At 41.9% G+C, this 14440-nt stretch overlaps 1 protein-coding gene across 4 annotated transcripts in view; it reads left to right on the forward strand.

The window, feature by feature from the left end:
- The first annotated feature begins 3808 nt into the window (after positions 1-3808).
- The window catches only part of LOC120768988 (protein spire), an 81737-nt gene continuing 71105 nt past the window's right edge, over positions 3809-14440 (forward strand). For 3 of the 4 annotated variants that reach the window (XM_040095820.1, XM_040095823.1, XM_040095822.1), the window contains exons 1-2: positions 3809-3961; positions 5307-6352. In XM_040095820.1, the coding sequence (XP_039951754.1) occupies positions 5698-6352 (655 nt within the window). In that variant the 5' untranslated portion in view covers positions 3809-3961; positions 5307-5697. The remainder of the gene's footprint in view (positions 3962-5306; positions 6353-14440) is intronic. The other variant, XM_040095821.1, reaches the window with a different exon arrangement.

Raw genomic sequence — 14440 nt, forward strand, 5'->3', positions numbered from 1 at the left:
TGGCGGAGGGGGGTAAACAATGTGATACAGTTTTTTCCTCTGAACCAATATCAGTCGGCAAAACTTCACCAAGCGTTAATACCGCACACACACACAGCCACACACACCTCGTCATGGGCTTAGCTGTCAACAACCACCTACACACATACAATAAACAAAATTGAGCCGCTGTTAGGGCTCAACAAATGATTCCAAAAGTTAAATCGCTCTTTGTCTGCGTTGTTGTTGTTTTTTTGTTGATTTTGGGTTCGTTCATTCGCCCCAATTTGTAGCAGCGTTGCGCATCGCTGCACTTGTGTGACGCAGCCGAGCTCGCGCTCACCGCTGTTGCTGACTAATTTCGGTTTCGTTACCCATTGTGCGTTGCCTTGTTCTCTAAATTTTAAGCATTGCGTTACCCGGTGAAGTTTTCAGAATTTTGAGCAAAGTGAGGTTTTACAGTCGTCGTCATTGGTCCAGTGCTATAACGTTAGACGCCAATGGAGATCCAACTGTCGGTCCCATTCCGATGTAAGCGCGACAAAGGTGCCCCTCTGGCTAGCTCATCGGGTTTGCAGTTCCGCTCTGACCAGGCACCCTAACGAGCCTGATGATGAAGAGCTTGACTACCTTTGAGCGCACAGTTAGCGAGCTCGGTGCTTATATTGCCGCTATGCTGTCAAAGTGAATGCTCCGTTTACCGCCACTTTGATAGCAGCCACTTCTGCCTAAAAACACTACAGTGGTCCGGTGGCCTAAAACTAAGATTGACGGAGAGCTCCCCTCCTACCTTCCCTTCAGCAATTCTTGAGCCTTAGAGCGCACTTCGTAGCAATACACCAGCCCGCAATGTCCACTTGTGCTATGTTTAATATGACAGTAAGTGTATTTGTTGGTGTAGTCCGTAGTGCACCGGAGATGCCGTAAATTATAAAAAATCAGTTATGAAATTACTAAAAGCGGAAAGAAGCTTCGGCTCCCCAGGCAAGTCCTGCAAAATGCTCTTTTCTGTTTAGGTTTCAAGACTTTTATTTTCTTAATAATAAACCGTTTTATGTAAGCAGCTGCGCCGATAAAGATCGGCATTCAATTACGGCGCAACCATTTATTCATTAACGGTAAAGCGTGGCAGATTCCCAATTTCCCGTATTTGTATGTGCAACATGTACTTTGTTGCAAGCTGTTGGCACTCATCTTCATCTGAGAGATTGCGCTTAACTAGCTTTTCATCACTGCCAGTGCCATCGGCTGTACCAGAATAAAACAACAAAAACAGACATTTGTCGTGCGTCTTCGGGCAAGAGCTTTGGTCACGGCGCTACTTGGGCTGTCGCTTAGACGCGCACGTGCAGTTGGCAAATGCATAAATTAATAATAAGTTGACGTCGCCAGCGGCAAAACCAACAACAACATCAATAAAAAAGGTAACAGCAATGAGCATAGCTTAATGACAGCCGAGCGTGCAACATGCCGCCGTGTTTCGCCAACAGCAGCAGCATCATCAGCGGCAATTTCTAATGTCTCCCCAGAGATGATGATGGCATTGTTGGCGTTGTGCAGCGGCGACACAATTGGCGCTATGCTGGCATGTGGCAGTTGTCGATAATTTCGCTGCGCGGTGCAGACTTATGCATCACTTCAAGTCTTCTTCTACCAATTTATTTCTCTAATGCAATACTTGCAACGTGTGCAACACGCGCTTGCCACATTGTTCATAACTAATTTTTTCGCTAAGTTGACTTCAGCTCGTTGGTGACTCGCTAACGTGCCACCGCTGGCGATCATGCATCATCATTAGAAATTAATATTGTGTACTTGTACGGTTGTTGCAGGGTTTCTAGTTGACACGGATTTGAGGCAATCGCCATTGCCTGTGCCTTGGTACGTCCTTTATTCTTTACTGATTTATTCCGAATGACAAGTTGTTCTTGGAGTTGCCGTGAAAGTATGCATTGGGGAATAGATGATTAATGGGTTTCAGGGAATCTATTGACTGTAATCAATTCGAAGGCAGTCAATTAAATCTAATTGCCCGCGCTGAAGTGGGTTTGAATAATAAGGGGTGTGTGATTAATCAAAGAAGGAAGTGCACTGCAGTTCACCGTCTTAAAATTTGAGAGATTTGAGCTTTAAGAGTAATTTCCTGTGCTTTACACAAGATTAATTTATATACAAGTACACACACAGACACCGAAAAGTTATAAACTGGCCCTAATTACCCCAAATATGGGCTCTTTGCCAGTCTGAGCTCAACTTGCGACGATTACACAACGGATTAAATTACATGTGACTTTCCATTCGAATATTGAAAGTTGTTGTTGTAGTAACGGCAGAATACGAATATTCAAAGTCCTTCCCATCGCTTAATAAGGCGGCGTTCAGGCGGGAACTCTCATTATCGGTAAATTCTCTTTTGGTGTCACTCATTGCGATCACACGAGTGACACGAGATGACAACTTTAGTGCGACAATTTTTTACATTTTCTTTCATATCACATTCTCAAATTCAAAGTTTCATCCAGAGTTTGTCCGGTGTGTAATAGTACTGAGTCGGTTTAAAAAAAAATTATTGAAGCAATCGTTACAATTTTTTAAAAACTTTCAAAACAGGCTCCTTCTGCGTCGAAGGCATTCTCCGAAATAGCCTTGAGAGCCGAAGTGCATGCTGCTTGGATCCGGTCTGTCGTCTCAAAATGCTTACCTTTCATCGGCAAGGAAACAAAAAAAGTCCGGGGGGCGTTGGGATGCCTGCCCTGGCTAGGTAGCTGTTCACAAGAAAGACGGTGTGAGCCGGAGCGTTGTCGTGGTGCAACTTCCAATCGACTGCGATGTCTTGTCGGACTCGATTGACCCTTCGTTTGAGTCTCTTGAGGACCACGTAATGAGTAATTAAACGAATATTTAGTCGACGATCTGAGTGCAAAATTTCCTTTCACGATTCACATTGTTGGTGTTTGTCGAAGTCGCAGGTCTCCCAGCACGGTCTTCATCAGCAACCTCTTCCCTCTACCGAATCCAGTCGGTGCGCGCACGCTCTGAAGTACAGGCGCGGTGGAAGAAAATCAGTCCTATTACTTTCCGAACAAACCCGGTACATGTACAAGGTACATATGTATGTACATATTCCTCAATGTAACATTTATTTGTAACTCTGAAAGCATCAATTCCATCCATCCAATTCCAAACATCGCGTTTCGTTGATTATTTCATCGAAGAACTTGAAGTTGAACAGTTGTTAGTACTAGTAGCGAGTTGAAAATTTCCTGCGTAATCTTCCCGGCTGAAAATTAAGTCTACTGACAAAGCCCTTTTCATGGACAAAGCGACGTGCGTAATATTTCAGATCGATATCTCAAAAAGTGAGGGATTAGTTCGCTTTCGGAAGATATGTATTTTAATCATTACAATTTTATAATGGACCCATCTCCATTTGCAAAAATTGCCACCCGAAATTATTTCTCCAATAAAAAAGCAATACAACAGATTATGATTTAATATTAGCTAATTTCCCTTTCCGAGCGCCATGCAATTTAAATGTACGCACTCACGCTTTAAAACAAAGCAGTACTTGAACGAATTACTGCCGCAGCCGGCTGGAATATCGGAATCAAAACAAAACCATAAATACGAGTATTATTTGTTTACCTGCCTCTGTCAGCATATTCTTCGTTGAGCTGGCCAGACCACCGAGAGACTTGCTCAAGTTTCGTTAGCTTTGCGCTCGCGTACGCTCCGCGGCGCCGCTCTTTTGCGAGCGAACAAATCGTTTGCCGCACTGCACGACTAGTAACTCGCTGAAGGCACGTTAGTAGCAAACGGTCATTGTGGAATTAAACAAGTGTAGCGGAGTCGCTAAGCGATTTGGATTGATTCATTGAAGTGTTGAAGAAATCAGGCGAAAATAACAAATAAATAAATTTGTGCTCGAGATAAGGCAAATCAGAATTTAATTATAGAAAGTACGTTCGAGGAAAGTCTCAAAGTAAGCGTTTATGCAATCGGTGAATCAAATCAAACACACACGCGCATATTTATGTACGTTAAAATTTAAAGTTGCGAGTTCGAAACGTGAGCAAATATTGCAAAGGGAATTTAAATTCACGAAAAGTGTTTAAAATTACAAAAGTGAAATAGCTACAAATACGCGCAGGCGGAAAGTGTGTGGCTTAGTGCGAAATTGACAAGCTCAAGCGATTCAAGGTTGCCCAAGGATACTATATACCTTCGCGTACGTGTGTCCGCTCGTTTGCGGATATGAGTGTGCAGTCGCCACAGCTGTCAGGATATGTGGCATGAATGCTTTGTTTGTTATTTGTGGTTGGTTTTCTTTGCCTTACAACGGATTTTTCTCCGTTTCTGACACTTGGTGTTTCCATTGCAAATATTAAACATTATCGCTGGCAATCTCAAAAGTGACGCCAAGCACTGACAGCTCAATGCAAACCTCACCACGTTCTTAAGGACATTGCGACGCAACAAGGACATGCTCAAGGAAAATCGATAAATTTAAAGCAAAATTGTTTAAAGCTGAAAATTTTATGGCAAAACTAAATTATGAAAATAAATGTGTGTTGTCGGGTAAATTACATAAATGCATAAAGCATTTCTATAAGAAAATAATTTTTTTAAGAAAATAAAGTTTTTTTTAAGAAAATCAAATTTTTTACGAAATTTTTCGAATTTTGCATTTATTTCTTTATTTTTGATTTCAAACTCAAAATAATTAGATTTTAAATATTTCAAAGTTTTTGTTCTCTTCACATTTTATTTTCACAATTTTGCGATTTTTTGCTCGCCAATATTTCTATAATTACATACATATGTATTTTAATCAAGTGTAGTCGCTTTTGCTGCGAAATTTCGCATTTGAAAATTCTGCGCACCCAACCTTCATTAACTAGGGGCGTTCGCAATAGATAACGACGTTGAGGGTTTGCGGGCGTCATTCACGCGTCCCATCGTGAATCATTCGCCAACTAACGGACTTCATAAATATTCCAATGGAAGCAGAACACTAAAACAACACCGAAACAACAGCAAGGCAACGGCAAAGACGAAAAACTAATCTAAATTGACAAACTGGCTATTGTAAAATTATTAACTACATTAAAACCAACAACAACTACAAACCTTGCGCAACTACTTTATCGCAGTGTTTTTGTGTAGTAATTTTTTGGAAACAATTTCGATTGCTTTTTGTGTTCAGTGAACAGAAAAATAACTGCATAAATATTTTTTACGAAAATTCCATTTTTATTTCCAAACTCGATTTGATTTTGTGTCTGATTTTTGTGAAAATTTTTGTTTGTTCTCTTTTATTCGTGAAGCGGTGCATAAATTCTATGCAAAATCGACCATCATACGACAACAATAGACATAAGCAATACAACAACAACCGCGACAACCCATTTAAATGCAAAGTCGGGCGGTCTGACTGACGTAGTAGACCCACGATTACACCGAAATTAGAGAATGTCATTGAAGCTAAAGTAAAATGTTTGTGAGAAACCTGACCACAAGTGTTAGTGTAAAATTTTGTGCTAAGAAATTATATATGTGTGTCTGCGTACAGGAAAAAAATTTGTGTGCTTTGAAAGTGAACCGTCTCGAGCGACCCAGCGATTACGTATCGAACGAACGACGATTCACCATTTATATGTAAAATCCAACTAAACACAATTACTTGAAACAAAAGTAAAGTGCTTCGATATCACAACTATGACTGAGGAAAATAATAGTAATAACGCCAATAAGAACAGCCAGAAAGTGGACGACAGTGGCGGCGGTGGAGGTGTCTCCATGGACAGCCGCCTGGCTGAGACGTACACGGATGCGGTCACCATGAAGCTCCACGCTGGACTGGATGTAAATAAGAAGCTGGCGCCCATACTCACCATCAACTCCGATACGGAGGAGGGCTTCCTTTCGACGTCGCCGGACAGCAACCAGGGCGAGCAATCGCTTCATGGCAAATGCAATGGCAGCAGTAGCACCGCACTAAACGCCACTACGGGATCGACAGACGCAGTGGTGCCGATGCCACCGCCCGTTTGTCTCTGCACGAATCCGGAGAACTGTGTGACGTTGAAGGAAATTTTGGATTCATTCAAGTCACCGCTGTCCGAGGAGCAGGCCTGGGCGCTGCTGTACCAATTCATGGTGCTCTATCGGCAGGTGGCTGCTGCTGGGCAGAGGCACATCTTCAACGATCTGGAGATACCAGAGGGTATTGAGAATTTGAACTTGCATCGCGACGGTGCAGTGCATTGCTCGTGGTCCGATGAGGAACGCAAGGAGAGGGAGCAGAAAATACAGCAACAGCAGCAGAACAAAAAAGCTTCTGAGGAACACGAGGCGGTCACGGAGACGCATGGTAAGTATTAGTTATTAATATTTGGTGCCACTGACAAAGTGTCTTGAATCTGGCAATAAGTTTCTTTATATTTATATAATTCTGTTCGGTGATTTCATCTCCTTGAATCTCTTTAAGAATTTAGTAGAACTAAGAAGTAAGAAAATGTCAATCCGAAAATGAGGGCACGATAGAGCTAAGGTCACGGTGGAGTCTTCTTGTACTAACATAATCCGAAAATGTTTCCGATCGTACTTTGAGAGGTTTTCTTAGCTGTACTTTAGATCTCGAGACCTAACCTCGTTTCAGGCGAATTCTTTGGAACCAAACAAAGTCCATGGAATAAAGGTGGAGTGCATATCCACCCTTAAGTGCAGAATATGGAAAGCTCTGTAAATCTCAAGCTCATTCGAATCTAATGACGAATGCTTTTTAGATTTATTCGTTTACTTTCCACCATAACAGGTCAACAATATTTTATTGTTTCTATGACCGCCCATTTGCAGCGTGATTGTGTGGTTGTGGTTGTATTGGTTTAGAAAGACACCTTATTGCTGGATGCGATTGACTTGAAAAGAGAGAGTTTTCTGGCACCGCGTGATGCATGAAATTTTGATAACATACCAATGCCAATTGCCAGCTGCCAGCTTCACCATCTTTCGGAATTTTTATTTCTCCCAATTCGTTTTTTGTTTTTCGGTGTATGTGTGTGTGTGTGTGGATTTGTGTGTTTTGGGTGCCAAATTCATTTGCTTGTTTGGGGCACACGAAACGGTGTTGTGTGGTGGCTAAGGTCATTAGTTTCTTCAGCACCCCAACAACTGGCGAACAAGCAGCAGCATGCCAAAAGCCAACAACAACAAGTCAAGCAGCAACAATTTGTTACTACTGACCCAGACACCTCAGCAAAGCAAACAAATACTCTTGGCTCTATAGCCATACGAAAGAGAAACCAACAACAACAAACACCGTCTGCTTTTCACATACACGTGTGTATATGTGTGTGTGTGTAGAAACCGCAGCAGCAAAGGCCGCGGCGACAGCTAAGCAGCGCTAATCCGCCAGACTGCAGTTGCACAAGTGAGCTTGCACGGCGCGGCCTAAGCTAGCGTGGTCAATGGTGACAACAACAATAACCGCACCGACAACTGGCCGCGCATGTGTGAAAACATTATTCGTACATTGTGGTTGGTTGGTTGTTGTTGTTGTTGGTTGTTCTGCATTTATCTCTTATTTGTGGTTGTTATTGCTGTTGTTGTTGTCCGCTGGCCAATTTGTGTACTGAGAAGCGGAAAAGGTTGACCGGCTGGCTAACCACTCGCGCTGCCATTGTGCGCATTGTTGTTGTTGTACGCTCGCGCCACTTGTTGGCTGTCGCTTATCAATTGTTGACTTAACGGTATGCCAAGCGCGGACGCTGGAGCTTGTGGGCCGCTGCGGCTGGCGGCTAAGTAGCATAGGTTAGTTATGGAGCGTTCTTGCTGGCTTTTTCTGAGGTGTGCTGGGCACTTGTTAGCTAGTCGGCGGTTTAATTGGACATGCGTTTTCCGTCTTTGGCTTTCCGAGTGAAAATGAAAGCAACAAGTTTGAGGTATGTAAGTACCGTTTCTAGTTACAGGTCTACAGGTACTTCGGCTGCCAAGAAAACCTTCACTTTCGCTTTGTGGATTTTAGTAATTTCAGTTGCTCAGTTGTTGTTGTTGCTGTCGATACATTTGATGGTGTGCATCATTTGTGTTATAATTTCAGCGTTGAATTGAAGCTTCATTAGCTGCTCAAAAGTGTTTTTTTTGTTTTCACAATTTCATTGTAATTGTTTTTGTGCGCGCGTGTGTCTGTGTGAGTGTGCAGCGGATATGTGTTTGTTGTGAAATTTATGCGAAAATATGAACCGGAAAAACGAAATTCGGTGGGCTCATTATGTCTGCCCAAAAACAAGTCGCATTAACGTCCACGGTTTTCTCTTTTCTTTGAGGAAATAGAAAAAAATCAATGCGCTTTTATATTTGTAGGTGTTTGTGTGTGTGTACTGTACATGTACAAGTGTAAAACTATGGCAGCGAGTGTGCCTTTTATATAAACTTGGATCGCCAATGGCTTGGGAGATATCAGGTCTGATGCTCAAGCACGAAATTTTGCTAACTCCGCACTTACAACAACACTTTCTTGCGCTCACCGATGATATTTGTACTCGTTTATCCACTCCCAAAACTAATTCCATTACACCTGTTAATTTCAGACGAGCAGATCCAAACAGCAGTGACTATCTCACAGCAGTTTGTGTTCACGGCACAGCCGCAATGCACTTCAAAAACGTTTATTGTTACTTCACTTAGTGCGAGACCCTGAGAAAACCCAACAGTTTCGGCCGTTCTTTGTTCTGCCGCACTTTGAAAGCCCAACAAAAGAAACAACCGACAACAGCCAGAAGACTCATACGCCGCTGTTCATTTGAAGTTTCCCTGTGCTCGTACTAATACCATAAGCTCGGATGTATGTATGTGTGTGTGTGCTAAGTGCATCGCTTAAAGGTTGAGCGTTTTGATTTATTACCGCATGGAAAGTCTTGTGGCGTGCAACCCTGCACAGAGCTTGGTGGGAGTTTCACAATTTTTACTTTTTAACACCTTTCTTTTTAGCTTATTAAAAAATGATTTGTACTTTTTACTTGTGCCTTAAGGCACCGCAGTCTTGCTTTATTGGTGTGCTAGAATTTTTAATGGAATATTTTACAATTTTTTGGTTGACGCTGCGCGTAATTTCAAAGTCTTTTCAATATTTGTGAAAATTGTGCGTTGAGAAATCATTTTCAACTTCTTAAGATGCGACCGGAAGCCGCTGGCCTTTTTGTTACAAATACTATAATCAATGTTGATTAATTACATCGGCCTCTTAGGCACTTGTTGCTCACTTTGTTTGCCGATTCCTCAAATAGTTGTGTTGCGCTTTACGCGTGTATTCATGTGCCGCGGTGGACGGCCTTGGGCTTAAGTGGTTTTTAATTTTCCTGCTCACAAACGCATTACAATTACATCAGAGCAGAGATATTTGAATTTGTGATTTCATGTTAACTGCATTCCCATTACCAATATTATTGACTGTTTTGCCTTCTTCGAGGTTAGTTGGTGCCCAGCAAGAAAAGCTGAACCACCCATTTCCGCTAAAATAAATCAAAGGTGAATATTGACCCTTGCAACACAATACCATATATATTTCTTATTTATTTAAATAAAATTGTCCGTTAGCTGTATTTTCGACTCGACTAAAAAGCTTCTTCGACAATTTGCTCCATTGTAGACCCCTTAAGTTATTTACGAAAAAAGTCTTCTCCCACTTGCTTTTGACTGAAGTAGAATATTCTGTTTTGCCTTGAAACTACGGACACAGTGTGCATTTGCCGATAACGCGTGACATTTGCTATCGTGTGGCAAATGAAAGTTTTGCCTTGCAACGTGTATTCTACCTCCTGTCGACTCCTGGCTGCCTATGTGCAACGCTTGCAACTTCATTGATTCTTTCGCCATTAACGATTTGTTCACTAATGGAAACTACATGAGCAAATTGAAGCACACACAACGCCTGCTTAGAGTTGCCAAGTATTCGTGAAACCAGGAATATTAATTTAAACGCCCTTCCCAATGAGCACCAGCAGCTGCATTGACAGCAACAAAAGAGCAGCGGCCCTCTGTGTCGCATTGTCGCGACCATAAAATTCCACTGCAACAATAACAGCAACCAGCTGTTGCGGCATCCCCAACTGTGTGCTCACTGTGCAACGCGCAAGTCATCGATTTTTGAGGTTACAAGACGCGCGTTGCGCATTGTGGCGCCTCGACCAGGCGCTCAGCAACGACGACAGTAGGCGCTGTCGTGCCGAATAATGCTGTTCCATTTAACGGAATTTCTGCATTTTCCTCTTTTTGAAAAGCACTTCCAGGCACAATGGCCGACGGAAGTCGCAGTGGCCGCCATGGTAGTTTTCGTCATGGCGTACCAATGTGTGCACCGGCGCTCAGCAGGTCCCGCAAGCTGCCAGCGAGTGGCGCCGCCAAGCAGTAGTGTCGAGCAACAGTTCACGCGACACGTCAAGCAGCAGTGCGATGCTGCCAGCTGGGGGTAAAACCAATATGGCTGCAGAATTTTCTTTTGAAGGTCAACTGTCATGCGCGCTGGTCACGCGGCGCTTCGTGCGTGCAAGTAGTGCACATATATAGTATTTTTGTGTCTGTACATACATACATACATATGTACGTGAGTAGTTTACTAGTACATACGCCCACATTCATTCACGCACATAAACGCAGACACACACACTCATGGCGCTCTGCTTCTTGCATGGGCATGCAGCTTAGTCAGTTCAGCTGGGAAGTTGCCGTGCACTTCGCTCTTCGTTCGCCATCAAAATTCTGCGTCATACTGCAGCGTGTGGGCCATGCTGCCTAGATGACTGTTATTTAATAGCGCGCTCTTTAATCGTTTAATAAATTTATCACAGTTCGGGAGTTCGTGTGTTTCTGGCTGTCATGACCATTAAGTCATGTCGCTGAGCTTATTTGTGCTTCTTTAATATTTACTTATCTCTAAGCCATGAGTCGTAACTTTTGTGGTTTGTTCCCTTTTAATTAATTGCTGATTGATGTGCGTATGTGGGCGCTTTAGAGCCTTTAATCTGCCAACAAATGAGCTGTTGCTTCCATCGGCAAATTGAATGAATTCGTTCCTCGTTCGACTTTGACCTTCACGTATGTGTGTTATTGTAATTGGCTCATAAGCAGTTTTTGCTATCAGCTGTCTAGGCAATAAGTAATATTGCCGAATTATTTGCTTTACTTTACTGAAAATTTATTTTCCTGAACATTTTCAATGAAGTTCGCTGATTATCTCTACTGGAAGTGACTGTCAGCTTTTTTCATATCTTTCTGTGCGCGTTGACATTCATCGCTCAGTTCTGTTTATGTCTTTACTTTATTTCTTTATTGCCGTGATTGAAGTGCGAAGAAATCGCCAAAAAAAATTATGGAACTAGCAAGAATCCCCCTTTTCACGCCGGATAACGTTCACATTGTCTGCTGTTTGTAGTCAAAGTAATAGAGTGAGTGGAAAACATAAAATGAAGCAATTTTATAGAACATTTGTGCATATGTTTTAAAAATAAATCGATTTTTAGTTTCGCTCTTAACTATTTGATAATGATTACCGTTATTTTGACAATAAGTCGTTTAAAAAAGTTGGAGGCGCACTTTTCGGTTTCAAAAAAATTCTGCTTGGGAACTAGCCTAGTGGGGCATTCACACACATTTTCTACATCTTGAAGGCGAGAAAAGCATTTTTTGTTTGAGTTGAATTTGAATGAAAATGCTAGGGCGACAACATGAAGCCTCTTTGGTTTTCATTCAGAAACTGAACAAAAATTTAATGCGGTCGTAACATGGCATAAAAATTTCTTTTATAATTGGTAACAATTGGCTTTTTATTGCCCAGCAAAGCCGTTAGAGCGCCTTGCATGCAGCGACGAAAATCCAACTAAAATAAAGGCGATAAAAACGGGAGAAAAGCGCCAAAGGTGGAAAGCAAAGTTGCAGGCATTTCATTAACCGGTAAATGGACAGCGAGCGTTTCGCTGTGTGTATGTGTGTACGCGGAGCGCGATGCGCATCACATGCGTTACCTCAGCGCTTCATTCAGTGACAAGCGCATGCGCAGCGCTATGCAAATGCCAGGTGTAGGCATGTGAGCCTATGAGTGCGGCGATCGAAGCTGGTCACTGGGCGCAAGGCCGTTAGGCGACTGAAAGCGCCATCAACAAGCCAAATATTCGAGCGGCTACTTGTGTGTACGTGTGTACGTGTGTGCACGTGTAAGCGCGACTGTTTGTTGCTTGTTTGTAAGTACATCTGCAATTATTTAAACATAAACTTAATGACCATAAACTAATAAAATCGCCAAAGCGTACATACTCGGGGTGCGCAACAAGGGACAACAACAACAACAATGCAATTGTTTAAGATTGAATTTTAGTAAATAAACAAGTTTCTTGCTTTGTTGTTGTTGTGTTTTCGCTTTTCAACTTGTGGCAACACAACGAACCACCGACCGACTTAGGTGAAAAAAGGCAAGTCATCAATTGCCGGTGTGTACAAATTGACGCGGCAAAAAGGTTTAAACGGTTTATATTTCGAAAATCACGACTACAACAAAGCCAAATAATTACAAATAAATTCGAAAAAAACGCAATAGAAGAGAAATTAACAATAAAAAATACAAAATCAAGTCTTGATCAGCCAGCAGCAGTTGTTGCTGCTTTGCTGTTGCCATTAATGTTGTTAACAGTGCGCACCTAATTGCTACACAGCGGCGGCCCTCAGCGCTTTTCATTCTGGCAGCCGTACGCGTCAATCTGTGCTTTGTTTTGGTGAATAATTCCGTGCGCAACGCGTATCGCCGGCCGCCAAGCGTGAAATTCGAGACACAGAATCGGAGAATGAAATATCATTAAATGAAATCACACAACTTCTTGTTGTTGTTGTTTCTATGCTCAGCGCAATGGTGGATTTATTTATTCAACCTGATTTCTACAGCGAAATTGCTGAGCTTTTTGCTTCTGCTTTTCGGCAAGCGTATCTCTATTTGCTTTCTTATTATCATTTGATCGGCAACTGCGTCTTTCTCTGCTCCGCGCTTTGCTCCAGCTAAGGATAAATTTGTGCTAAAAATTCTTTTTGCTTTACAAGTTTTATTTCTGGAGGAGAGGGCCAGCAGATAAGAAGCCAATGGCAGAATGCTAATGGAGATGGCGACTCTTGCTTTCTATCAACGAGGAATCACTTATTCAAAATTGTTTTATAGGCACATAGAAACTCAATCCCAAACTCGACACTAATAAAATATAAGGTTTTGTAATAACATGCAAGAATTCATCCAGTATGCTGGATATCTATACGGTAGTAGAGACGCGGCTTGAGTATTGAGAAAATGAGAATTTATCGGTTGAAGCCAATATTGTTTTTGTAAAGAACATTCATTGAATAATTATCCCAGATCCCAGGATAGAACCACGGATCTAGAGCAGATCCACGTTCCAATATATAATAATCTGTCCCGCTTTTCTTTTCAGTATCCTTTAATATTCTTTTCACCTCACTCTCTTGTTGTTGGCGCATATTTGAACGTTTAATTTGCGAATCTCTTCAACAAAGCGACATTTCACGGCATATTTGTTTGTGTGTTTACAGACATACGCACATCTCTTTATCACTTTCGAGCCAACGAGCTGGGCTGTGGCCTCATTTTTTAATGCATTTCAAACATTAAGTCAATTTCTTTATGATTTCTTCCGCGCAGTTGACACTTTTATGACGCGCAGAAGCTCTCTCGCCGCGCTCTAATTTGCATATATCGAAATTTGAAGCGAAACAGAAACCCGCCTCGTGGCTTCGGGCGCAAAATTAATTAGGAATTCTATAATAATTAATAAATGGAAACTTTACAACAACAAAAAGGCATACTTCCTACTTAAAGAGTAGAGAAAAATGTGATTATGCTGACAATGCAACAAGCGATTTCGAGGTGAAAACGTGAAACGAGAATGTTAAGACGGGATGAGCTGCAGAGAAAACTGAGGCAAATGACAGGCAACAGAAAGCGAAACCCCGAACTGCCTTTGTGCATTTATATACAAGGTATGTATGTGTAAGGAATTTGGTAGGAATAAAAGTGTGCGGCTACTTTTACTTTTCATAAAGAAAGTGGCAAGAATACCGCTGAAGCTGGTTGCTTGTTGTTGTTGAAAAAATAAGTATGCTTCACAAGCTCATTAATATCTCACTGAAGTTCGCGACTGCTCTGGACCAAGTGTCCACTTCAGCCAACAAAGACTTCAATAATTGCCACTTTCGTTTTATATACTCTAAGTCTCCAATAGTGGCGATTCGAACAAGCAAATGTCATAGAATAGAGATGTGTTACGCTAATTTAGTGAGATACCTAAATTCTCCATTGCATAGCTTGAAATGAAATAGGAGAATCAAAGAATTCTGCAATTTTAAAAGTTAGAGACACGACTTAAACTCAAAAGACCGAAGTTAGCGAGTTAATAGCCAATGTGGTTCA

The sequence above is a fragment of the Bactrocera tryoni genome, chromosome 2 (assembly GCF_016617805.1).
Source record: "Bactrocera tryoni isolate S06 chromosome 2, CSIRO_BtryS06_freeze2, whole genome shotgun sequence".
Taxonomy (NCBI): Eukaryota; Metazoa; Arthropoda; class Insecta; order Diptera; family Tephritidae; genus Bactrocera; species Bactrocera tryoni.